This window comes from Anomaloglossus baeobatrachus, chromosome 4 (genome assembly GCF_048569485.1).
Source record: "Anomaloglossus baeobatrachus isolate aAnoBae1 chromosome 4, aAnoBae1.hap1, whole genome shotgun sequence".
In the NCBI taxonomy this organism is placed as follows: Eukaryota; Metazoa; Chordata; class Amphibia; order Anura; family Aromobatidae; genus Anomaloglossus; species Anomaloglossus baeobatrachus.
This window is the reverse complement of record NC_134356.1, coordinates 490,700,407-490,728,233: the sequence shown is the minus strand read 5'-3', so window position 1 is coordinate 490,728,233 and position 27,827 is coordinate 490,700,407. Positions and strand designations below refer to the sequence as shown.

At 46.7% G+C, this 27,827-nt stretch overlaps 1 protein-coding gene across 2 annotated transcripts in view; it reads right to left on the bottom strand.

Moving 5' to 3' along the window:
* MYO5C (myosin VC) overlaps nucleotides 1-27,827 on the bottom strand; it is a 296,937-nt gene that overhangs the window by 24,065 nt on the left and 245,045 nt on the right. For both annotated transcript variants that reach the window (XM_075345779.1, XM_075345780.1), the window contains 9 exons: nucleotides 26,956-27,036; nucleotides 20,478-20,658; nucleotides 15,052-15,145; nucleotides 13,476-13,539; nucleotides 8,520-8,616; nucleotides 8,192-8,279; nucleotides 7,981-8,079; nucleotides 4,658-4,812; nucleotides 2,508-2,597 (listed from right to left, as the gene is read on the bottom strand). In XM_075345779.1, coding sequence (XP_075201894.1) covers nucleotides 2,508-2,597; nucleotides 4,658-4,812; nucleotides 7,981-8,079; nucleotides 8,192-8,279; nucleotides 8,520-8,616; nucleotides 13,476-13,539; nucleotides 15,052-15,145; nucleotides 20,478-20,658; nucleotides 26,956-27,036 — 949 coding nt within the window. The remainder of the gene's footprint in view (nucleotides 1-2,507; nucleotides 2,598-4,657; nucleotides 4,813-7,980; nucleotides 8,080-8,191; nucleotides 8,280-8,519; nucleotides 8,617-13,475; nucleotides 13,540-15,051; nucleotides 15,146-20,477; nucleotides 20,659-26,955; nucleotides 27,037-27,827) is intronic.

Sequence of the window (27,827 nt, the reverse complement as noted above, 5' to 3'; positions counted from 1 at the left end):
AAGTAAAGGTACCTTACGGGCTCATCTGGAACGGAGACCATTGCGGTGGAGTACGTTACTTATAGTATTGACTGAAACCAATGTCCCCACTGCCATGATATCTTCCCGGAGCTCCTTCCTTGTTGTCCTTGGGTTAGCCTTGACTCTTCGGACAAGCCTGGCCTCGGCACGGGTGGAAACTTTCAAAGGCTGTCCAGGCCGTGGAAGGCTAACAGTAGTTCCATAAGCCTTCCACTTCTGGATGATGCTCCCAACAGTGGAGACAGGTAGGCCCAACTCCTTGGAAAGGGTTTTGTACCCCTTGCCAGCCTTGTGACCCTCCACGATCTTGTCTCTGATGGCCTTGGAATGATCCTTTGTCTTTCCCATGTTGACCAAGTATGAGTGCTGTTCACAAGTTTGGGGAGGGTCTTAATTAGTCAGAAAAGGCTTGGAAAAGAGATAATTAATCCAAACATGTGAAGCTCATTGTTCTTTGTGCCTGAAATACTTCTTAATACTTTAGGGGAACCAAACAGAATTCTTGTGGTTTGAGGGGTTGAATAATAAATGACCCTCTGAATAAACTTTTCACAATTTAAAAAAAAAATAAAAAAAGAAATAACATTCTTTTTTGCTGCAGTGCATTTCACACTTCCAGGCTGATCTACAGTCCAAATGTCACAATGCCAAGTTAATTCCGAATGTGTAAACCTGCTAAATCTGCAGGGGGTTGAATACTACTTGTAGGCACTGTATAAAGCAGACATTTTCTTGCAGCACAATGTGCTCCTATAGAACAGCCCTATTGTACAAGTTCAAAATCATCTGTATCTATGTGATTACATAATATAAAAAAGGCTCCAGAGCTTGGAGCCAAAGCGTACAACAAATAATGTACTTTTAATGGAGAGACAATGGACACCACTTTATATAAATGCATACATGAGTGTATGAATACTAATGAAATCGCCATGGTGAGAGCAGTTCTGAAAATGTCTGATTTGACATGTTACTGAATTCTCGAAATATAAAACTCCTTTATTATAAAATAGCAAAGTGACCCAGTTTGCACTTATTTAACAGAAAACATAAGAACAGTATAATATAATAAGAATAATGTGATTTTCAGATCCTGCTGTGTAGTGTATATACGATCTACAATATTTATATCATATTACGGCCCCCACAGCACTCAAATGCTACCAAGCCCTGAAAAAAAAAGGGTTTGCTTCATCCAACGTATAGATCTCTATGGGTTCGAACAACTAGCAGCTTACCAAACCAAGTATGGCCCTCAGACATGAGAACCCCCAAACTTTTCTAAACCAATCCTACTTCTAAAAAGTGATTCAAGCAGCAGTATTTTTATAATGTTTAATTTCCTTTCGCCATAACTAAGCTTGTGTAGGCTGAATGGGAAATGGTTATGGGGGATATTGCCAAGGAGAATATTCTAGCAAAAGGGATCTTCAGTCTAGATCCACCCAGTTGTCATCTTCCATGAGAGCTATCTGACTACAGTGAGAGTGGCCAGACACAGTATTGTCTGGATACAGGAGAGATTTGCCTCAATAACAACTAGAAATGATTTTTTTTCCTAAAATGTCGATATAATCTAGATTATTCAACACAAATGATCAGATTTCCAAAAGACACAATGGGAGTCCTCAGCTCTCTAAGTTGTATGTGTTGCGACTGACACACAAGCACCAATATTTCTCACTACAGTACCAGTTTCTACACAAAACAGGAAATTCATTTTGTGTAACTGGATGATAATATCCCATCTCTTGTGCTATGAGGGGGTAATGCAAACAGGTCCCTGCCATATAACTGTCTCCTCCCCAAAATCCTATAGAATGTAAGCCCGCAAGGGTAGGGCCCTCTTCCCTCTGTACTAGTCTGTCTACTGTAACTTATATATGTATTCTGTATGTAACCCCTTCTCATGTACAGCACCATGGAATTAATGGTGCTCTATAATTAAATAATAATAAATAATAATAATAATATAAAAAAACTTGTGCACCTTGGAGTCCACGACAAATTGTACATCATTTGGTCGTTGATCTAGTCTACGTGCACCACACAATTTAATGTGCCTTAATAAGATATCTACATTGTACCCATGAGTAAATATTCACAGAGCAATTTTCCCCGGTCTTTATCTATTTCCTGTAATATGTGTCACATGTCTACATTTATAGATAAGATTTTTCTCTATATCTTTTAATAAAACTTCCTTGTAATTAAAAAAATAAACAAAGAATAATTTATTATAAATACAGAATTCTCATTGTATTTAGAATTTGTCCTAAAAAAAACCTTCAGTAGAAAAAAGGAAGAAGAAAACTTAAAACCTGCCATCAGGTCTCCTGAGGCTGCCACAGGTGGCTATAAACTGACAGACGGTTTAGTAGAGACAGAAGTGTTGATCTGTATAGGAAAGCCTGTTCTTTTTTTTTTTCACTCACATGACTATTGAAGCAAATATTTGCATCTCTGAGGGTTGAGGTACAACTTACCTCTTCTCCACTGTACTGTTTCAAGCAGTTGAGGAAATGATGGACGTTGGACAGCCAGAAAGACAACATTTCAAAATCATCATCATGTTCCTATAGAATGAAGGCCAAGGACATTCATTTAAAAACAAAAGAATAAAATCCTAAAGGATGAAAATAGGGTACAACCCCTGCTAGTCCATAGGTTTCAGAGGGTGCCTTACTTCTATAGGCCAGAACAACAATACACAGCAGAAAGCAGCATCTGCTCCGGAGAACTTAGAAGGACCAGGTAGTACACCCAGTCCTTTTAAAATGAGCACCATGGAGAGATCTGGATGGCCTCTCTTATCTGGAATCGGTGGTTCCCTGCCCTTCCCAATTTTAATAAAGTATAGCATACCAGCCTGACCAAAGCAACATGGGAACTTTTTCACATTTTAAATCCCTTAACTACGTGTGTTATGTATTTGCTGATAATCTAGAAAAAGTAGCAGAAAAGTGTACTATTGTCTATGTTAATTATAAAGCATTTTAGTGGGTCAAAATACAAGATTTTTTCAGTATGGACGTTTAGGCCTTGACGGTTGCGATATACATTAGACCAATCAGTGACAAATTTGGGCGGTACCACCTGACTTTCCAATGTGCATTACGTGTCTAGCCCATGTTTGTTTGGGCAATGCTGAGAGAATCAAAGATTGCGTGGAGAAGACTGTGGAAAAACCAAGCGCAAATAGGGTTTTACCCCAATATGTACGGGGTGGGGAGGGGGGAGTCAGGGTACTCACCAAATGTAGTTGTGAAAGCCACAACTACTATAAACGCATGTATTTGCGGATCCCAGGCAGCAGCCACCAGCAGACAGCAGATCACAGAGAGTAAAGGAGGAAGGTGTTCACTTGCTGCGCCAAAGAGATCACTCCAGCAGATGTTCAGATTAATGTCACTTTATTAATCATATGGGTCAACGCGTTTCCGGAGCCTCTGCCCCCTTCATCAGGACCATCAAGAACAAGAAACATCAAATCTGTCCCAGTCGGACAGAGACCTACATTATATAGTATATATGACGTCATTAAAGCAAAAAAACCGGCGGGAAGCACAGCCACGCTGTCAAAACGTGACGTACTTCAGCCAGCCTACTCAATTAAAAAAGAAATAACATGTGTCGCCCATCAGAAAGCAGGACCAATGTGATGACACCATCACCATCTGAACCAATTGAAATTGAAAAATATATATATATATATATATATATATATATATATATATATATATATATATATATATATAGATAGGTGGAGAATCCAACAAAATATAATAGTGAACACACCATAAATATGGTGTGTTCACTATCATATTTTGTTGGATTCTCCACCTATCTATATATATATATATATATATATATATATATATATATATATATATATTTTCAATTTCAATTGGTTCAGATGGTGATGGTGTCATCACATTGGTCCTGCTTTCTGATGGGCGACACATGTTATTTCTTTTTTAATTGAGTAGGCTGGCTGAAGTACGTCACGTTTTGACAGCGTGGCTGTGCTTCCCGCCGGTTTTTTTGCTTTAATGACGTCATATATACTATATAATGTAGGTCTCTGTCCGACTGGGACAGATTTGATGTTTCTTGTTCTTGATGGTCCTGATGAAGGGGGCAGAGGCTCCGGAAACGCGTTGACCCATATGATTAATAAAGTGACATTAATCTGAACATCTGCTGGAGTGATCTCTTTGGCGCAGCAAGTGAACACCTTCCTCCTTTACTCTCTGTGATCTAGAATCAAAGATTGGGCATTTGTAATTTCTATTGATGGGTAAATACTAGCTATTCGTATTGAATCCCAATGTACTATTCCGGTATTCGTCACGAATAACAAACCCAATGCATGTCAATGGGGAACCCAAGCAGATTTCCTGGGAAATATTCATGCAAAATGCTCTTTTTCTCCATTTCCTCGCATTAGGTTCATTATTCATGACGAATACCAGAATAGCACTTTGGGATCCAATACGAATAATCCAAACCTGAATAGTTACTATTCACTCATCACCAGTAATTTCATAAAAACTAACCGTTTTACTTTTCCTGGAGGTAAACTCCCTCCAAAGCTATCTATAACATAAGCCTTAAGAAAATGTGCAGATCTCACCTTTATAACCTGCTTAATGCCATTGATAGAAGCATTCATTAAAGACTTGATTCTCTCAGCATCATTTATGTAGTCAGTGTACCGAACACACATGAAGAGGATGTGAGCTGGGAGTCCTGGTATCATATTCACCACCACGCCTCTTGGTTTAATATCTGCCGCAAAGGAAAATAGAAACGTACAAGTAAAAAAAACGTAAACACACAATTCATACATGATGAAGACATCACATTGACTGGTAAATATCAAGCTGTTCTTGTCATGCAATTATGTTAAAATAGTGATGAACAAAATACCATGGAATCACTGAAAATCATAATCGAATAAATGGAAAATTTAGCACGTATCCAACACAGCTCTCCTCCGGTACTCTCTATGTATACAGCACTGCTCTGCTCTGTTGTTACTCTCTATGTATTTGTGGCGCCCTGGACTAGCCAGGTAGTCACAGGTACTGCAACAACACACCCCACACCCCGAGATAGGCACACCAGTCACACACAAATCCTTGTTGCCTCCCTCCAGGGGCTGATGTCCACACCAGGTGGGGTGGAGCCAGGTGGTTGGCTCCACCCACTGAGGATTTCACAGTCCTGGAGGCGGGAAAGGAAAGGAGGAGTTCAGTTAGGGAGAGTGAAGGAGAAGGAGTGAAGTGGTAGTAAAGGAGCAGACTGACCGTGTCCGGGTACGTGGCCCGGACACCGAGAGCAAGGTTGGCAGACAGTGGTGGCCGTCTGCAGGAGAGGCTGATTGACGCAGAACCGTAGGACCGGGGACGGGCGGTGGCCCGCCGGTACCGAACCGGGGAGCGAAGAGAAGCCAGCATCAACCGGCAGGGCCTGTGGACCCCGACCAGGCTTGGAGTCGCCGTTAAACTGGTCAAATCCGTTAGCGACCGGAACCTCCAGGGTTTCCTAGCAGCAAAGACCCGACTGAAGGCAACCGTCCAAACCGAAAAAGGGAAATACAACTACCGCCACAGTTAGAATTCCCAGGGCTAGAGGCTGCGGGCAAAAGGGGCTCCTCCGGCCCATATCCAAGCTGGGGAGCGGGTTACCGGTGGGAAGCCATCGGGACCGAAGATACACAACAGGTGCAGGGAAAGGCAGCCACCACCAACCTACCAGGAGTAGCTACCGCAGCCGGCTGCGGGACCCGTCCATCCAGCCGTTTGTTTTACCGGAGACTCTGTATCCATCATTGGCTGAGTGAGTACCACCGTGCCGTCTGGCACCACGCTGCCCCCGCGACCCTGCACCTCGCCAACCCTGCCTCCCTGTCCCACCTCTCCGGGAACCCTAACCCCCTACCCACGGAGGGGAGAGAAACATCTCGGCTGCTCCCTGTCATTGCTCCCGGGATCCCCGTACAGAGCAGCGGTGGTGTCCCAACCTCACCACAAACCGTGGGTGGCGTCACGGACCAACTCCCCAAACCCAAATCACCCCTTTCACTGCACGGGCGAGGAGCGCCGCTCGAGTCCCCGGATCAGGCCCACCGCTCGAGCCACCGAGCAGCAGCAGCAGCAGCGCCGGATCCGAGCGCCAGCGAGGGCGACATCCTCCCCGCCCGCGACATATCCAACACAGCTCTACTTCGGTACTGTCTATGTATACAGCACTGCTCTGCTCCAGTACTCTCTATGTCTTCAACACATCTCTACTGTTTTAATTTATGTCTCCAACACAGCTCTCCTCTGGTACTCTCTATGTCTCTACAACACAGATATCCTCTGGTACTATTTATGTTTTGAACACAGCTCTTCTCCGATACTCCCTATGTTTGTGACACAGCTCTCCTCCAGTACTCTCTGTCGCCAACACATCTCTACTCTTTTACTCTTTATGTCCCAACACAGATCTACTCTGGTACTCGCTATGTCTCCAACACATCTTTGCTCTTTTACTCTATGTCTCCACAACAGATCTACTCCGGTATCTCTAGGTCTTCAACACATTTCTACTATTTAATCTCTATGACTCTAACACAGCTCCCCTTCGGTACTCTCCATGTCTCCAACACATCTCTGCTCTTTTACTCTGTGTCTCGAACACAGATCTACTTTGGTACACTCTATGTCTCCAACAAAGCTCTCCTCCGGTACTCTCTATGTCTCCGACACATCTCTACTGCGGTACTCTCAATGATTCCAACACACGTAATATGACGTAATAGCGACCTCCCCAGTGACATTGCAGTGTGTGAAACACATCAGCGACCTGGCCCCTGCTGTGAGGTTGCTGATCACTACACATCTCTCAGGACCATTCTTTGGTCCTTTGTTTCCCGCTGTGCAGCATGATCGCTAGAAAGTCTCAGTGTGTAAAGGGGCCTTTACAGCGACTTCGTTAGCGACTTCCCTTTCAAAAACCTGCTTTACAACGTCCCCATTGACTAGCTAGGTCGTTCTGCAGGTTCGTATCGCTGTTGCGTCGTTTTCCAGGTTTGCCTGTTTGACAGCTCACCAGCGACTCACCAGAGACTTTGTAGCGATCCCGGCCAGGTTGGGATCGCTGGTGGGATCGCTCAGTGTGTAAAGGGTACTTTACATGCTACGACACTGCTAGCAATTTCATTAGCGATGTGAAATTCTAGATTGCAAGTGCGATCTTTAGAGATCGCACATGCGTAAAATAACCTATGTGCGATCTCTAAAGATCGCACTTGCGATCTAGAATTTCACATCGCTAATGAGATCGCTAGCGATGTCGCAGCATGTAAAGTAGCCTTTAAAGGGGCCTTATCACACCTCACCACTGGTATTATATCCCACTTATCCACTGGTAACAATGATATCTGCTCAGTCCTCTGATATGCATGTAGTAGTCTTTTATTCAGCCACTATGCAGAACATAGAGTGAGAGTTTCCAAGAGAAAATTAAACAGTGCATGCACTAGGTGTCCATGATAGTGATATCTGTGATCAAGAGGGGTGGAAAAAATATGTGTGGATATCTTTCATGTTACCATATGCAGAACTAGGTGGCACCCAACTTTGAAAGATCAACCCTAGGTTCAGAAAGCTTACAGCAAGAGAGACTGAGTAAGTGCAAAAATAAAAGTTGCATGTTCAGAAAGGACTGCTTAAACTCTGTTTCAAAAGTAGCATAACTGAAAAATCCCCCGACACATTCCTGTTAATGCACTTGCTGAATAGACAATCCTTGGAGGATGACCAATTTATTGCTGATGCTAGGAATATGAAAGTTAGACCAAGAAATCCTCCATTAGTCCTGTGACTGCTCAGGAATGTTCAGAGGTTTGTACACATCCCACTTATGTTTTTTTAATACAGAATATACTAAGACAATGATTCCACTTACCCAGAATTAGATTGCCAATGAGTTTAATTTCATCTTCCGATGAAAATTCCAGCATTCCCAAGTAATCCTTAAAAACACTGGGTATATTTGTTTGGTTTTCTGTGAAATATTTTTTCATATTATTGATACGAATAATAACATTTTTGTCAATAATACTAAGACATTAGTATGACATTCACATGTAACCGTGGATGTTTTAAAATAATTGTACCTGTTTCCATTGTTTTTGTAAGGGCTTTGATTTGATCCTGGAGTTTTTTAATCATTCTGTCTTTTTTATCCACCTGCTCTTCATAATCCTTGTGAAAAAGAGATTTGTAAGTGTGAATTAGAATCTCTAACAAGATAATCACAACAAAGTACACAGAAGCCAGGGTGATGGATTTTCTAGTTCGGCACTGATTGAATTTTAAAAAGGTGCTGATCAAAAGAGTTGTCTCTATAGCAAAGACACAGAATCTGACATACTATTGCCAATTTTGCAAACTACCGCATTTTCCGCTGCTTAATATAAAATTCTAGAATCTAGACAGGCATACCTCAATATAAATTTCACTTTGTTCCATCAAATGAATTCTGACATCACTGCCCTTCAGATCTTCCTTTTCCAGTTGTTCTGTATGTTTTTTTCTAAGTCTGAAAGAATAAAAGTTATTGGCATTCTATGCTTCACATAGTACATTAAAATATATGCAAATAGCCGATACAGGGAAGAGGATAGGGACTCTAGTGCCACCTATTGGAGGTATACATCCTAAAAGTCAATATCAACCATGTAATCAGGACCTTTCACCTGTTTGAGTATATCGGGCTTTACACGCTGCGATCGTACCCACTCTCGTCGGTTGAGCGACACGGGCATATCGCTGCCCGTGCCGCACAACCTCGCTTACCCCCGTCACATGGACTTACCTGCCCTGCGACGTCGCTCTGGCCGGCGACCCGCCTCCTTCCTAAGGGGGCGGGTCGTGCGGCGTCACAGCGACGTCACATGGCAGGTGGCAAATAGAAGCGGAGGGGCGGAGATGAGCGGAACGTAAACATCCCGCCCACCTCCTTCCTTCCGCATTGCAGATGGAGGCAGGTAAGGAGATGTTCGTCGCTCCTGCGGTGTCACACATAGCGATGTGTGCTGCCGCAGGAACGACGAACAATATCGCTAATAAGAGGAAAATGATTTTTTGTTTTAGGACGACCTCTCCGCGGCAAATGATATTGGCCGCTTTTGCGATCGTTTAAGGTCGCACATAACTGTTACACGCTCCGATATCGTTAATGACGCCGGATGTGCGTCACAAACAACGTGACCCCGACGATAATTCATTAACGATATCGTAGCCTGTAAAGCCCGCTTATGTCAAACTGGCCACATCGTGGAATAGTAATACATAGTTCTTATTTTTTAATTTGTTCTTTCCATTGTGGAGATATTTGCTTATTAAGTTTAGGCTCTAATTTATGTTTTAGCTCAAATGGGGGTTACCACAGATTTGTTTCAGGAGGATTGCACTTCTTCCTGTGCATGAGGTTGACCAATCATAAGCAAGCAGCTGTGCAGTCACCTTTCACCCTCTCCCACACTGACTGCCATGAGATGAGATCTGGAAGAGTTTGTAATAATACATAACTCAGCTCTGCTGTATGTCTACGCAGTAGCTGCAGAGATCAGTGAGGAGAGTAAGGTTCTTTACCCTCCTGTGTGTTGCTGCCTGCTTATGTCTGGTTAACCTCAAGCATGGAAAGAAATACACACCACCAAGATAAGGCCGGCTTCTCACTTGCGATTTTCCCGCAGTAGTGCAATGCGAGAAATTCTCGCATTGCACTCGGACACATGTTAATCAATGAGGCAGCTCCCATCTGCTATTTTTTTCTCAGTCCAAATCGGACTGAGAAAAAAATCGCAGCATGCTGCGTTTTGGAGAGTTTCTCGTGTGAGTCTCTCCAATGCAACTCTATGGGAGCGGGTAAATAAACGGATGTCACACGGACGGCACTCACACCATCCTAGTGACATTCATTTTTCTAAATACATTTATCGCATGTTTCACAAAACACTGGAAATGAGTGAGGTCTCACAATGTCGGTCAATCTCTATCTCGGTCAGTCGGTCTCTCCCTCTCGGTCTCTATTCTCTCTCTGTCGTTCAGTCTGTCGGTCTCGCTCTCTGTTGGTCTCTCTCTCTCTCTGTCCATGTCGGTCTATCCCTCTCCCCCCCCTCTCTCATACTCACCGATCCACGATCACTGGCACGGCGCTGCACGGCGTTCACACTGCTCCGGCGGCTTCTCCTCTTTTGAAAAAGCCGGCCGCTCATTATTCAATCTCGTATTTCCTGCTTTACCCGCCCACCGGTGCCTATGATTGGTTGCAGTCAGACACGCCCCCACGATGAGTGACAGCTGTCTCACTGCAACCAATCACAGCTGCCGGTGGGCGGGTCTATATCATGCAGTAAAATAAATAATTAAAAAAAAAAAACGGCGTGCGGTTCCCCCCAATTTTAATACCAGCCATGGTAAAGCCACACGGCTGAAGGCTAGTATTGTCAGGATGGGGAGCCCCACGTTATGAGGAGCCAACCACCCTAACAATATCAGCCAGCAGCCGCCCGGAATAGCCGCATCCATTAAATGCGACAGTCCCGGGACTGTACCTGGCCATCCCGAATTGCCCTGGTGCGGTGGCAATCGAGGTAATAAGGAGTTAATGGCAGCAGCCCATAGCTGCCACTAAGTCCTAGATTAATCATGGCAGGCGTCTCCCCGAGATACCTTCCATGATTAACCTGTAAGTTTAAGAAAATGAAGACATACACCAAAAAATCCTTTATTTGAAATAAATAAAAAAAAAACAACCCTCTTTAACCACTATATTCAAGTCCCCAAATACCCTTCCATGTCCAACGTAATCCACAGAGGTCCCTCGACGCTGTCAGCTCTGCTACATCGGAAGCTGACAGAGAGCAGTCACAGACCACGACCACTCTCTGTGAGGTCCCCGCAGCGACTGAAGCGAGTCGCGCTATCAGCAATGACATCACTCAGGTCACCCGCGGCCACAGATCTCAGCGGGAGGACTTCTGCTGTGGCCGCGGGTAACCTCAGTGACTGTACCGCTGATAGCGCTACTCACTTCAGTCGCTGCAGGGATTTGCGGTCACCGGTGAGACCTTCCCCGGTGACCGAAAATCAGGGGCCATGCCACACAGAGCCGCGGGATGACAATGAAGTCGGGTGAAGTTCATCTGACTTCATTCTGATCGTTCGGCTGTCTGTGTCTGCTGTCAGCGGCCATTCAGCTCTGCTACATGGCTCTGTCTGTGTCTGCTGTCAACGGCCATGTAGCAGAGCTGAATTGCAGATGACATAGTAAAAACGGATCCCATATGCATCAAATACGCATTGCACACGCACTGCAATCATGAGAAAAATCCCAGGATCGCAGTGTAGTTGCATTGTACACTGATCATAAAGTGAACTGAAATCGTCCGACTTTTTATCATGCAACTCGGACCGATTTTACATGCATAAGTGTGTTTCCAACCTAAATTTTGTTTTTTGCCTCGCAGTGCTGCAAAGTAGGAGAACTGATTGATTGGGGACATAAGGTCTAACAGATAAAGTTTCTAATTGTGGAGAGCACAAAGTTGGTAAAGAGAGACTTAGAGGTCATGCAATGCTCTCCTGGGAGTTTATGTATGCTAATAGCATCTTCACAGAAGAAGAGAACAGGAGGACTGGGACTCTAGTGCAAACTATTGGAGGTATTAATTATACAAGTCAAAATTGACCCTTAAAAGATCCTTATCAAAAGACTTAGGATAGGTAGCCAAAACCAGACCCTCCAGTTGCAGACTCATATTTTCAGGTTTTTGACCCTCATCAAAACAAAGAACAGTATTAGAACTGGTTGGATGGGTGAAAGGCCATTGCACTAATGAGAAAAATAAAAAACCTGAAGCACATATCTACAAATGGAGATTCTGGTTGGGCTTCCTATCCTAAGTCATGTGGTAAGGCCCTTTAAAATGTTGATAGTGACTTTTAGAATTGTTACCTGCAACAAGTGGCACTAGAGTTCCAGTCCTCTTTTGCTCTGAATTGGCTACTTGTATAATTAAATACCCAGGGGAGCATTGCATCGCCTACAAGTGTCCCTACCAAAACTTTGTGCTCTGCACAAAGATAAACTTTACCCCTTAGAGCCCCATTAAAACAGCTACTTATATTATTATAAATACATTGCAAAGATGGAAAGAAGTTGTTATGTAAGATAAGATTGAAAGTACAACCTTTAAAAAAAGATTGAGATTTATTATAGAGCTCAACCGGGTAATTACAGCTATAAAGTCTTAGCCAAGCAGAAGTACATGAAAATAAATCACTGGAACTTACCGTACTTTATTAGACGCATATCAGGATCCAGCATTTCCCTAAACACTTCTGCTTCAAATCTCTACATTTCTGTTTTATAGCAGCAGCTATACCAGAAGTATGAAGGGTGCCCTTCTTCTGGATAAACTTGAGTGCATCTGTTACTCAATAGGCATAAAGCCATGTAGCCGCTGTGGCAATACTGCAGATCAGAAAGTCCAAAGCAATGATGCCAGAATCATAGGAACGTGAGACAACCAACGGCCTCTTATTGTCAACGAAAAATGGACACTTCATTTGTAGCAGATATACAGATACATAGATAGAATAGATAGATAGATAGATAGATAGATAGATAATGGATAGATACATAATGGATAGATACATAATGGATAGATACATAATGGATAGATAGATAATGGATAGATAGATAGATAGATAGATAATGGATAGATAGATAGATGGATAGATAATGGATAGATGGATAGATAATGGATAGATAGATAGATAATGGATAGATAGATAGATAGATAGAGGGATAGATAGATGGATAGATAATGGATAGATAGATAGATGGATAGATAGATAATGGATAGATGGATAGATAGATGGATAGATAATGGATAGATGGATAGATAATGGATAGATAGATAGATAATGGATAGATAGATAGATAGAGGGATAGATAGATGGATAGATAATGGATAGATAGATAGATGGATAGATAATGGATAGATAGATAGATAATGGATAGATAGATAGATAGATAGAGGGATAGATAGATAGATAATGGATAGATAGATAGATAGATAGATAGATAGATGGATAGATAATGGATAGATAGATAGATAGATGGATAGATAATGGATAGATAGATAGATAGATAATGGATAGATAGATAGATAGAGGGATAGATAGATAGACAGATGGATAGATAATGGATAGATAGATAGATGGATAGATAGATGGATAGATAATGGATAGATAATGGATAGATAATGGATAGATAGATAGATAATGGATAGATAGATAGATGGATAGAGGGATAGATAGATAGATAGATAGATAGATAGATGGATAGATAATGGATAGATAGATAGATAGATTCTAATGACTTACTTTTGAGACATGTCTTCTTCTGCCAGGTGGAGATGTTTATGGTTGGATATTTTGTCTTCATTGTCTGTTTCGTGAGGTATCCAACGTATATGTAATAAATAAAAAAAAAAAAGTATAAAAACATATTGTTTTTACACACATTATTTTTGGAATGAAATAATATATCCGTATTTGGTGGCATGGTGGCTCAGAGGTTAGTACTGTTTTGCAGTCCTGGGTTCAAACCCCACTAATTCTGCAAGTAGTTTGTATGTTCAACACCTGGAAGGAGTTTGTATGTTCTCCCCGTGCTTGTGTAGGTCTCCTCCCACACTCCAAAGACATACTGATAGGGAATTTAGATTGTGAGCCCCAATGAGGACAGTGTTACTGACGTATGTAAAGCGTTGTGGAATTAATGGTGCTATATAAGTGTATAAATATGATCATTAGTAGTACTGAGCAATGGAGTCTAATTTCCTATCATGGTTTGATTCTCTTAATAATAGCAGTAAAACACAATACTAAAGTGAGTAGTAAAAATCTAGCCTACATTAAAAATAGTAGCATATAAGATATAAGACTAAGCATATGACATACTTCTTTTGTGGGATGGGGGGGAATGAAAAATAGATGCATGAAGTGTCCCCAATGTAATTTGAAAGGGGTCCTTAGACCCATAATAAGGCAGCAAGCAAACTATTTCTGTATAAATCAATAGATTTAATTTTCTGCAATTAATTATTATAAGAAAGTACAAAATGCATTTCGCTTCTCCATAATTCATATCTCACAATTCCTCATAATAGGAAAAATTGCTAAGTGTTTGTAATAACAAATAATCTTGCAATTTAGCTCTTATTACAAATTCTCTCTTTTGTTACCAATGGAGGGATTTTTAATTGTAATGTGTACTGCACATTGCCTAATTTACCAGTCCCCTCTGCAGTCTAGCAAGCAGCTGGTCTCCTAGGCAAGGCTAGAAATTGGTTATGCTCTTTGCTACAGATCTTGCGAGCCCTGCTCTGTGTCCAGATTGCTGGATCTGCACAGCTTTACTGTCCTGGTGCTGCTCCAAAGCTGCAGTGGCAGAGCTGTCTCTACCAGCAGTACCAGAGAGCACGTAGTTCGTACCAGAAGCTCAACGATGCCACCGGTTTCTCCTGCCAATCTTCAGGAGACGCCACTTGTCAAGCGGGAAGAAGGGAGGCATAATGGCAAAATGAAAGCAAGGAGGAGAGAAGTACAGCAAGTGCACCAGAGCAGACGACGTCCATTTCGCGTTCAGATATGCTCCAATGGGTCTCCTCCGCGCTTTCATTATGACAATGATGTTTTATAGGATTTGAATAAAGAAAACAGCTTTTACTTCTAATGGTGAATGCCGCTACGTTTTGACCTAAGGCCCTGTCACACACAGAGATAAATCTTTGGCAGATCTGTGGTTGCAGTGAAATTGTGGACAATCAGTGCCAGGTTTGTGGCTGTGTACAAATGGAACAATATGTCCATGATTTCACTGCAACCACAGATCTGCCAAAGATTTATCTGTGTGTGTAACGGGGCCTTTAGATTAGAAAAACTAGTACTACAGTACCTGGCATTTTCATATTTTGTTCATAAAGACAACCTTGAAGATCCATGTTTTCTTTCTCAAGATCAGAAATCTTAGCATTGAGAGATGCTATTATCTGGGGAGTAAAATTAAAACAAAGATCAACATACAGATTGTCAGCATCTTGTGTGTAAATTTTAAGTTCTGTATAAAATAATTCTAAAGATGATTTCTCACTTGTTCAGGTGAACAAGGCTGGGTTATAACTTCTACCTACACTGGAAATCAAAATTAGAGAACAACGCACAATTTCCCAAATGTTAAGGTCATTGTGTAGTCCTATGGGATTATATCCTAACATGAGTAAACTAGCAGTATTTTAAGCTTAAGAATAAATTCAATTTATGAAATAAGCACATAATAAAAATGTAAATAAGATCAATGTAAAAGAACATGGATAAAAATTGGAGAACACTTTCAGATACCTGCAAGTTGGTGTTAATCTGGCACCTGGTGCTAATTTCCTTAATTATCTGACAAACACTATGTAACTAGCGTCAAAAATTCAAAGTAGAAGTGCTGTCGTAGGAAGGTGGTCAGCAGAAATAGTTAAATCGTGATTTTATTATTACACGTTTCGGAGAACACATCTCCTTCCGCAGCTAAATCACACATTTACAATGAAATGGCTAGCCCAGAGTCCTGATCTAAACCCAATAGAAAACCTCTGGAAAATCCTTGGTGACAAAGTTATGGCCAAGAAATCTAGAACAGTCAAAGAACTGAGGAACAGACAGGAAGAAGAGTGGACCAAAATCACAACAGAGCAGTGTGAGAGACTAGAGATGTTCTGTGGCCGCAGATGTGCTGAAGTCATTCAAAGCAAAGGCCTGTACACTTCCTACTGATTGGTGATTGTTCTTACCTTCAGAAAATGTATTTATTATCTTTCTCTGTGCTACAGTCATTGTTGTTCTCTAATTATGATCATCATGTTTTGGGCAAAATAAAGGTTTTATGTTGATAAACTTTGGATATTTGGCAGGTGACATGGTGTAACTGTGGCGCCCTGGACAAGCCAGGTCGTCACAGAACAACACCAACACACCCCACACCCCGGTTAGGCACACCAAAGCCAAACACAAAATCCTTGTTGCCTTCCTCCAGGGGCTGATGTCCACACCAGGGGGTGGGCTAGGCGGTTGGTCCCGCCCACCGAGGAGTTCACAGTCCTGGAGGCGGGAAAAGAAGGGAGTTCAGAGAGTGTTGGAGTTTGAGAGGAGAGGAGTGAAGTGGCAGGAGAGCAACTGTCTGACGGGTGTGTGGCCCGGACGGTACAGCAAGGTTGGCAGACGGTGGTGACCGTCTGCAGGAGAGGCCGATTGGAGCGAACCGAAAGGACCGTGGACGGGCGGTGGCCCGGCGGTACCGGACTGGCGAGCAAAGAGAAGCCAGCACCAACCAGCAGGGCTTACGGACCCCGACAAGGCTAGGAGTCGCCGTCCAATTTGTCAAATCTGTTAGCGAAGGGAACCTCCGGGGTTTTTCAGCAGCCAAGTCCCGATAGAAGGCGACAGCTTAAACCGTGAAGGGAAACACAGTCACCGCCAAGGCTAAAGTTCCCAGGGCCAGAGCCTGCGGGTAAAAGGGGCTCCTTCAGCACCCATTCAAGCTGGGGAGCAGGTTACCGGTGGGAACCCATTGGAACCATACACACTACACAGGTGCAGGGAAAGGCAGTCACCATCAACCTGCCGGGAGGAGAAACACCGCAGCCGTCTGTGGGACCCGTCCATCCAGCAGTTTGTTTTACCGGAGACTGTGTATTCGTTACTGGCTGAGTGAGTACTACCGTGCCGTGCGGCACAGCGCTGCCCCTGCGACCCTGCACCTCACCAGGCCCCGTAACCCGCCTGCCATCCGTCCTTACCCACCTCACCGGGCCCCGGGACAACCAACCCCTACCCACGGAGGGGAGAACCAACATCCAAGCTGCTCCCAGTCATCGCTCCCGGGATCCCCGTCCAGAGCAGCGGTGGTGTCACAACCTCACCACAACCGTGGGTTGCGTCACGGACAATAAATCCCCAAAACCATTCCCCTTTTCACTCACGGGCGAGGAACGCCGCTCGAGTCCCCGGGATTCGGCCCACCGCTCGAGCCACCACCGAGTAGCAGTAGCAGCGGCAGCCGGACCCGAGCAGTGGGAGAGCGCAGATACAGAACATCAGGTACAGGTAATCCGGCACAGGACATCAGGAAGGTCTCCTGTCATCAGGGTCCATGTCATCAGATACGGATCACCAGGCACAGGACATTGGGTTCAGAACATCGAAGACGGGTAGTGCAGACAATGGTGCAGGATACAGGCTGGTATTAGACAGAGGGACACAGACAGGATAGGTCCAGGGACATGGATATTGTAGACACAGCTGACTCAGAACTGGTTAGGTGCAGGACTGGTTCTGGATATTGGCAGACCATAGCAAACAGGCTAGACCAACAGACAGGTAGTAGGATCAAATCTTAATGAGCCTTAAATACCTGGTGCCTCTCAGCGATAGGTTGAGGACACCTTTGCAAAGTAGTCGGGGATAAGTTCTGCTGTCCATGGAGGCGAGTCATAGCTCCAAGGGTGGCAGAATGTAAGCCCTTACGGGCGGGTCCTCTTTTCTCCTGTAAAAGTTTGGGCTTACCCTGACATGGGAGGGTCATGACTAAAGCCTGCTTTACACGGTACGATCTATCGTGCAATTTCACGATCGACCGTACCCGCCGCCGTCATTTGTGCGTCACGGGCAATTAGTTGCCCGTGGCGCACAAACTAGTTAACCCCCGTCACACGCACTTACCCGCTGTGCGACGTCGCTGTGGGCGGGGAACATCCTCTTCCTGAAGGGGGAGGGACATTCGGCGTCACAGCGACGCCACACAGTGGCCGGCCAATAAAAACGGAGGGGCGGAGATGAGCGGGACGTAAACATCCCACTCACCTCCCTCTTTCTGCATAGCCGGCGGGAGCCGCAGGACGGAGGTAAGCTGTGTTCATCGTTCCCGGGGTGTCACATGGAGCGGCATGTGCTACCCCGGGAACGATGAGCAACCGGCGCCATTTTAATTAAACGAGATTATGAAACCGAGTAACGTGTACACGACTCACGTTTTGTGAGAGATACTGCGTCGCTCGGAGGTGTCACACAGCCCGATGTCACAAGCGATGCCGGATGTGCGTTACAAAAACAGTAACCCCAACGATCTATCGCACGATAGATTGTCTCGTGTAAAGCACCCTTAGGGGCCTATCTGACGCCCTGGCGCCGTCAGGTGGTCACACAGATTAGGCCCCCGCATAACACCATCCCTCACCAGGTTACATCATGCCAACCAAAAACCCTAGTCACCCCCCCAGGGAAGGAAAGGCACACCAGTGGGCGGGACCAGGCGGATGGAGAATGCCCACCTGGGGTCTGGAGAACCTGGGGGCAGGAAAAGAGTCAGTTTAGTTTGTAGTTGAAAGTTGTAGTTCAAGTGGAAAGGTGTCAGTCTGGTGGAGTGGAGTAGTTGAGAGGAGAAAGTGAAGTGGAAGTCAGAAAGGAAAGGCATTGGGGTTGGAGCCCCGGCATACTGGCTAGGTGGCAGACGGTGATCAGTGTCTGACAGGAGACGGGAAGATGGCTGCCGGAGATCTGAGGTGGAGCGGGAGAGGGTAGGAGCCAGTCGGTACCGACACCGGAGAACCGACCCGGAAACTGTGCACAGAGGGGGTACTTGGACCCTGAAGCCAGGACCGGAACCAACGGCCTAGCTAATTAACCAATTGAGGGCAGGATTATAGGCCCTGTCCAAACCAAAAGTCCCAAAAGCAGACAACAGCCCACCGCGGTGGATAGGGCATCCGCTAGGGCCTGGTAGATCCCAAGGGCCAGCGTCAGCGGGCAAGGCTCCCAACAAAAAGTACCAGGAGCGGACTCCCGTGTTCCACACCGGGAAGTCCACCACACCGAAAACACATTGCAGAGTAAAGTGACACAGACCATCACCCCGGGTGAGGGACCAGAATACACCCGGTCGCGGCGGCCGGCCACCAGCACCTTGGTTTACCATCGGACTCGTGTGATTTATTCAATTGTGAGTAAACTCACATCCCCCGGTCTGACCGGGCGCGGCCCCTGCAATCACTATCCTCAGCACAGGGACCAGGGCCCCGGGGCATCCATCCCTACCCATAATGAGGTTAACATCCAGCTGCCATCCCATCGCCCCCGGGTGCCCCACACAGCAGCGGTGGTGCCACACTTCATCACACACCGTGGGTGGCGTCACAGAGTGTTTACGGCAAGTCCCGTACAAATACGTCCCCTTTTATTCGAAGTGTCCGCGCGACCCCCGGGTCCGGAAGAATCCCTCGAGCCACACTGCGGATCCGGATCCGAGCAGCCTGGCTGCTGGTACGGGGGCGGCACACCTACCGGGTAGATGCCTGGGGAGAAATGGGGGTGGGAGAAAAAGGATTGTGGCAGGGCGAGCCAGAGACCACACTCAACATGGTCTTGCATATTAACACACTCAACATGGGCGGCAATGGCGCAGAAGACTACGCGACATGTGGGTGGTCATGCGGGTGAGTAGAGGACCACGCAGTACAAGGATGGACATGCAGGAGTGTAGAGGACCACGCGACATGTGCACGCCCGCGGAAACAAGTGGGTGGCCCAGGAGGTAACGGCGTTGGTATCCCTGCTGGGCTAGGAGGAAAGGGTATTGCAGGGACCAGGATGCTGGCGCTACAATGACACATTCGCACTTCAACAGGATTTCTTAAAACACAACTGAGGGGCGAAACGGCCCCCGTCGTCCAGACTTGCCCCGCACCCCCTTCCTGTTGTCATTTTACATTCAGATAAAATAAAGGATTATTTTTTAATCGTGATGAGTGACACCTTTTTTCACTTTCTATCCCAGGATTGTGTACAAGTGACTGTCCCACTGAAGATTAACCCATGAATATGTCCTAATGGTATAATATGTGGAGTGCGCTATAATCTTATGTTATTGGTGCCAGACTCTGCTTGTCAATTAAGACATAATTCAAAACGGCTTTTTTCAATCATAAATATCATGCTTATAAAACTACAAAAAAAGGTCATCATAAATTTTCAACAAAATCTCTGCTCTCTATAGAAGACTCCACTTTCTTATTTAACAAATTCAGATGAACAATGAATCTTGTGCACTTTAGTGGTCACGCTTAGGGGTAGTTCCTGTAGTAGTTCATTAGTTCACTTAGGCTTCTTCCTGTAAATGTTATAACTTCCCAAAAAGAAACTCATTGAGTAATTTATAGTGTAGAAATGCTGACTTCCATGTCTCTGTACATGGGATGTGACCTGTCTAGTTAATAGACAGCCATAGTTACATCACCAGACTACCACACACAAATATGCATTACATAATTATTGACTTCTTACCTTATTCTCAGAAGTCAACCTTGTAATTTCTTGTCTGAGGATGTCATTTGTTTCTCTCTCTTCCTTCAGTGATTTTTGGACATTTCTGATGTCATCGCTGAAATGATCCACTTTGAAATTTAGCAGCTCAATGTCTTTTTCATAAGCTTCCTTCTGGGTCTGAAAGTGAGTTTCTAGAATTCTAGAAAAACAAAATGAACAGCAATGTATTAGCAAATGACTGTGTATATAATGTTACTGAGTTGTATGATTCTGTGTCGCCCAGGACTATGGGGTACTCTGTCCCGGGTCGTATATTTACGGGGATGCTGTGTCACGGGTGAATGCTGGCTGTTGCCCGGTTCCATGACCCTGGGAATGCTTTTTAATAGTGAGTATTTACACGGGAGATTAAAGTCATTGGTTTGACGCCACCTGCGGGTTGTGGTTGAGGTGATGGAACCGCCGCTGCAGAGTTGGTTACCCCTAGGGCTGGTGGTGATAGCAGCTGTGGTGGTAGGCCCTCCACGGGTAGGGCTGAGCCCTGGGAGATGTATGGTGGAGACTTTCGCCAAAGAAGGGCGTTTGTAAGTTAACAGTTCTTTACTCATAGTTGGACCCTTGGACGGCTGGTTCAGGTTCCTGTATTTCCAGTGCCAGTTTGAGGACTCGGTTGCTCTGTCCCCGGCACCCTCAGTGTGGTTGGGTCCCTGTAACTTGGAACTGGTTTGGGGGCCCGACTGTCCTTTTGGCAGTCTCCTTGTCCATACAGCGGGTAGTGTGGACCTTGTAGGGCCGGTCCGTGTCTCGAACCGTGATCCTCCAGTTACTGCTGATGCCCCCTTCACTGTGCAGGTAATTGTCAGGCCGCGTGAAGCTGACGCCTGACCTAGGGCCCTGTGCCCCGTCAGTGCTCTGCTCCCAGTGGTACTCAGGTGTACCTACCCTGGCGACCACTCTCCTGTGCCCCTGGGTCACCATTACACGACCCAGCTCTAGGCACGTCTCTCTCCTTGACTCTCTACTCTTGACTGCTCTCAGTCTCCTCCCACCAGGCTGTCTAGTCCCCTGGACTGGCTCCGCCCTCTAGGTGGCCATCTCTTTGGTGTCTGACTAGCTAATTACCCCTGGTGTGGAGTGGGAACTGGGATTTTGGTGTGTGCAGATGTCACTGGCACTGGTGTTCCAGGTCCCTGGGGGTAGGCCCTGCATCCTGGTGAGGATGCAGTACCTAGTAGTGCCATGAGTGGTTCAGGGGTGCTACAATTCCTTAAAGGGAACCCTTCAGCAGACTTGTGTTGCTTGAACTATGGGCAGCAGGAAACAAGGACAGGGTTCCAATTCAGAAACACTGGAGAGCTTTCAGAGGAAACAGAGTTTACAGGAAGTCAAAAATAGATAAAAGTGTCAAGGGGGCGGCTCCCTACTTACTTCTCTGAGCCTGAATCTGTGGCAACAAGGATTTGTAGTAATAGCTGCTGCCGCCCCACCATTAGGCCCGCTACCTGCCCAACCGGTAGCGATACCCTGCCCAGCCGCTCCGGCGGACCAGCCGGCTGCAGACATCCGGGACGTCCCTGAAGTACACCAGGGGGAACCGCTGGAACCGCGGCCCCTTAACAGCATGGTGCCAGAAGTCCCAGCAGTGACTGTACCAGACCCTGAGGCTGGAACCGTGGCCTGGATGAAGGCCCGGTTGATTCAATTCCACCGGCGTCAGCAGGAGCAGATTTTCCAGATGATGGAGCAGTGGACCAGCGAGGTGGAGATGCTGACTACGACTACCCCGAGGTACGGAGGGGGAATGGATGTAGCAGAGCCGACTGGTAACCCACGTCCCTATGTCCTACCAGGACCGGCCGCTGCGGCTGAGGGGCCCGGCCTAGTCTCGGCCTATGCATCACCCTTGCCGTTACTTATGAGGCGCCTTAATGTCAGCTCGCCTAATCTGCTGCTCCGTGCTACCGCAGAAGGGGCTGAAGTGATGGATGTTGGAGGCCAGGAGGCTGCGACAGCTGGCGGCAACCCGCCTGACGCAGAAGCACGAGATGACGACTCCGGCCCTAGTCCTGAGTCTGCTGCTGAGTTTGAAGAGGCAAGTGAGCGTACCCGCTACGTAGGGGACCCCGTGGTTGTCCATACCCCGTGTGCCGGTGGAAATGGGTACCGGGTGCCCCTGTCACCGCAGGCATGTCGGTGCATGTTTGATGTGCCGGTGGCAGAGGATGGGTCCGCCTCAGCAGAAAAGTACGAGTACGGCAGCGGGTGCCCGCAGCAGCAGTCCCCGTTGGGACCACCAGAGTTTGTTGTTTAAAAGTTGAAAATGAAAAATGATTGATCCAAGAAGAAGTTACCTGATTGTCTGTAGTGATTGAACCGGCCGGAGCCGGCACCGTTGTCCCTGTGGGGACCGTTTAAAGTTTTGCATGGAGGACTTTCTATGGACAAGCCCGTGAACTTGCAGGGCACCACAAACGTTAAGTGGCTTGTAAATATGTTGTTTACCGTTACCGTTTTCCGCAATGCCGCCTCCGGAGAGGCAGGTTGGAGGGAGGGCCCTCAGCAGAGCAGGCTGGGGCCCAGCCACCAAAGGAACCGGTGGCTACCCTCTGGAGGGAAGGACAGATCCCGCTCGGGTAACTTGTGCTGGACTGTGGGTCAAGGGGTGCTGCCTGGGCTTTAGGGGCAGCATCAGGGCCAGGTTGCTTGGGTGGGAGAGAGCGGAAACCGTAACCGTAAACCGTTGCAACGTTAAAAGCAAATGTGCCTCCCATCTTGGGAAGAGTTATTATTAAAAATGTATATATGTTAATTTCCAAATGTTATCTTTTTCAGAAAAATAAAACCGGTGTAGGACTGCAGCCCGCGGACGGTCTGCATTTTGCTAAGGGGGAATGTGACGCCCTGGGCAAGCCAGGGGTCACAGGTCACAACACCACCACACCCCACACTCCAGGTAGGCACATCACAGCTAAACTACAAATCCTTGTTGCCTTCCTCCAGAGGCTGATGATTCACACCAGGGGGTGGGCCAGGCGGTTGGCTCCGCCCACCGAGGAGGTCACAGCTCTGGAGGCGGGAGAAACCAGGCAGTCAGCCCAGGCAGGGCAAGTGTGAGGAGCTAAAGTGAGAGTCAACAAGCAGCGAAAGTAGAAAAAGTGGGAAAGGAGGAAAGCCAGTGAGGTGACAAGAAGGAAGGAAAGCCTGAAGGGTCCAGCTTTGTGTAGGGCCAGGACAGCAAGGTCAGCGACGGCGGTGACTGTCTGGAGGGGGACCGTTTGGAAGTTCCTGGAAGGACCCCGTTGGCTGTGTGCCCGGTGGTCTGGAGCAGTGTTCCGAAGGACAGTCAGCACCAGGGCAGGGGCCTCTCGGACCCCGGCAAGGCTAGGAGTCGCCAAATTTGCCGAATCCGTCAGTGAAGGGGACGTAGATCCCCCAACAACCAAGTCCCGATTGAAGGCAACAGCCCAACCTGAATCGGAGAGACACCGCCACCGCCACGGCACCAGTTTCTCAGGGCCAGCGCCTGCGGGCAAAGTGTAGGGCTCCTCCGGCCCAGATTGAAGCCGGGGAGCGGGTAACCGGAGGGAATCCACCGCTACCACAAGTCGACCATAGGTGCAAGGAAGAGGGACATCACCGTCACCTACCGGGAGTGCAGGTGCAGCAGTCTGTGGGACCGTCCTACCAGCCGTTTGGTTTACCGTAAAACTGTGTCTACGTCTCAGGCTGAGTGAGTACCACAGTGCCGCAAGGCACAGCGCTGCCCCCCCGCGTCCCTGCGCCCACCAGGCCCTGCACCTCCCAAACCATCACCGGGCCCCGGGATCACCAACCCCTGCCCACGGAGGGGCAACACAACACCTGGCTGCTCCGCATCACCATCCCCGGGATCCCCGTATTGAGCAGCGGTGGTGAAATCACCACAACCGTGGGTGGCGTCACGAACTATAACAATCCCCACACCCAACAAACCCCTTTCACTCACGGGCGAGGAGTGCCGCTCGAGAAACCCCCGGGATCCGGCCTACAGCTCGAGCCACCACTGAGCAGCGGCAGCCGGACCCGAGCAGAAGGGGGTGAGCGTAGTGTGCTGACACCCTCCTCCCCGCCCGCGACAAATCAATTTGATAGACAGCTGCCTCCCTATTTGTGTATAAGTGTTTGAAAAATTTTGGGTAACAGCTGTCAGAATACCAACGAATATGTTTGCTAAACAGCCTGAATTCATTGCAGTCTTAACTTAGTACACAACGCTATACTATACATAGACGACATTATTAAGGTCCCATGTTGCGCTAATGAGCCTGTGCTCTCCCTTGGATGTTCAGGTCAGGAAAAGGTTATTAGGGTAACGAATCCTACACCCTCAGAAAAAAGTAGCCACATGCAAAGAATGAAGAGTAAAAGTATGTGCCCACATTCTGGATTTGCAGCTCCAAATTTACTGTAAATGTCGCGGGCGGAGGAGGACGCCACTGCGCTGCGCTCGCTAACGCTCGGGTCCGGCGCTGCTGCGGCTGCTGCTGCAGCTCAGTGGCTCGAGCGGTGGGCCGGATCCGGGGACTCGAGCGGCGGTCCTCGCCCGTGAGTGAAAAGGGTGGTTGGTTAGGGGGATTTAGTCCATGACGCCACCCACGGGTCGTGGTGAAGATGGGTACCACCGCTGCTGGTGACGGAGATCCCGGGAGCGATGGTGGGGAGCAGCTGGGATGTTGTTTACCCCCTCCGTGGGGTGGTCCCGGTGATGTGATGGGGCTGCAGGGCCGGTGAGGTGCAGGGTCACTGGGACAGCGCGGCGCAGTGCCGGATGGCACAGATGTACTCATTCAGCAAATGAGGCACAAAGTCTCCGGTAAACCAAATGGCTGGATGGACGGGTCCCGCAGCCGGCTGCTGTATCTCTCCCTGGACAGGTGATGGTGGCTGTCTCTCCCTGCACCTTAGTGTTCTTGTTCACCTACGATGGATTCCCAACGGTAGTCCGCTCCCCGGTGTGTAGATGCCGGAGGAGCCAGTTTGCCCGCAGGCGCTGGCTCTTGGGTCTCTAGCTGTTGGCGGTGGCTGTATACCCTCACGGTGCGGATGGTTGCCTTCAATCGGGACTTTTGCTGTTAGGAAACCCCTGGGGTTCCAGTCACATTCGGATTAGACTGTTATCGGCGGCTCCAAGCCTGGTCGGGGTCCGATGGCCCTGCCTGTGTGTGCTGGCTTCACTTCGCTCCCCGGTCGGTACCGGCGGGCCAACGCCCGACCCCGGTCCTACGGTTCCGCGTTGCTCCACCACTCCTGCAGACGGCCACCACCGTCTGCCAACCTTGCTGTCAGTGCCTGGGCCACGAACTCTGACACCCAAGTGTTTACTCCTCACTCCTCAACCTCCCAAACTAAACTGTCACTTTTCCCGCCTCCAGGCCTGTGAACTCCTCAGTGGGAGGGGCCAACCGCCTTGGCCCCGCCCCCACCTGGTGTGGACATCAGACACTGGAGGGAGGCAACAAGGGTTTTGTGCTTGACTAATGTTGCTGTCCTAGGGGTGTTTGTGTGTTATCTGTGACGACCTGGCTAGTCCAGGACGCCACATAAATACTGTAGTGTTGGCAAGATAAAAGCTGCGTAAATTATGCACATTTTTGGGTGCTTTTTATGCAATTTTCCCCATTTATTAGAATGGGTAAAAAACGCTAAAAGAACTGACATGCTATTAGAACGGCTTCAAATCTGCAAGGAAAAAGATTTCAAAAACCTCATTCACTTTGCTGGTAAAGTAAAATACTGATCATTTTCCGCAACAAATACGCGCAGAAAAAATGCATCACAAACGCAATGTGTATGCCGCGTATGTTGCACATATTGCCTTCTTCCAGGTGGGCGAAATCCACGAGTTTTTCCAGCAGGAATTGAGATTTTTTTTTTCCATAAGGCATCTTTTTGTGCACTTTTCCAGTGTTTTGGGAAGTGGTTTGTAAAAGTCGATGGTTGGCATTTTCTTAAGCTGTTTTTTTTTTTGTGACATCTTTTGAACGTTTGCTCTCTTATCATTTTTTTGTGGGGTCATTTCCAGGCATATTTAAGTCCATAAAGCAATAAGAAAAGCACAAGCATTTTTTTTTTTAGTACAAAATGACCAGAAAGTGCTCCAAAAGACAGCCAGGCATTATATTTTGCCTTTCCATTGACTTCCATGTAAAATATTAAGCATCTTCCAAGTGTAAAATGCATGACGAATGATCTAAACACTTATTGTAACAGCTTGATGTTTTTGGATACCTGAAGCAATTAAGAAACCTTGAAATCCTGAACATATAAGTCATTTTTTGGACACAATGAATTGGAAGATTAATTTGAAAGTTTTCAGAGCGCTTTTTCAGGCAGTTTTCAGAGCAGATCAAGGCTGTCTAAAAAATGTGTGAACATAACCTAGTACTAATATAACCGAGCTGGAGTACATTCAAGTTAGACCATAGTTATCAAGTAGAACTTTTCCAAAATATCCTACCTGGTTGCTTTTTTCAATCCTTCATAGGCAAACCAAAGTTCTCCATCTTCATTTATGTTCCCTAAATCTTCTTGAGCAAGTCTTAAAAAAAGGCAGTGGAAACAGAATACACATAACTACTGGTATCTCCACGGTTAAAGAAAAGAGTATTTAAAGAGAAAATGTACTAATATTTTTCTTCCATTGATAACATTAACATAAAATTCCGCTATTATTAAAGTGAACCTGTCAGGTGCAATATGCACCCAGAGCCACAAGCAGTTCTGGGTGTACATTGCTAATCCCTGCCTAACCGTCCCTGTATACACTAGCACAGATAAAGAGATCTTTAGAACAAGTATTTCTTGCTAATGAGTGAGGGGACTAGTCCTCTGGGCGTTGCTTTCCTTGCTAGTTGGCTTCATTAGCATGTTAGTATGTCCCTGTGGGTGTGCTAACATGCTAATGAATGTGCAGCGTCAAAGGATGATCTCACTCACCTCTCCGCTGCCATCACCGCCCGACACTGGATTTCTGCTCAATGCGCCTGACCCCGGAGTTCCGGTCATCCGCACAATGAAGCCGAGTGTACGTGTCCTGGCTTCGCACTGAAGTAGTGCGTATGACCGTAACTCCGGGGTCATACACACTGAGCCGTAATCCAGCGTCGGGTAGTGATAGCAGCGGAGAGGTGAGTGAGATCATCCTCTGACGCTGCACATTCATTAGCATGATAGCAAACCCACAGGGATGTACTAACATGCTAATGAAGCCGACTAGCAAGGAAAGCAACGCCCAGGGGACTAGTCCCCTCACTCATTAGCAAGAAATACTTGTTCTAAAGATCTCTTTATCTATGCTAGTGTATCCAGGGACGGTTAGGGATGGTTAGG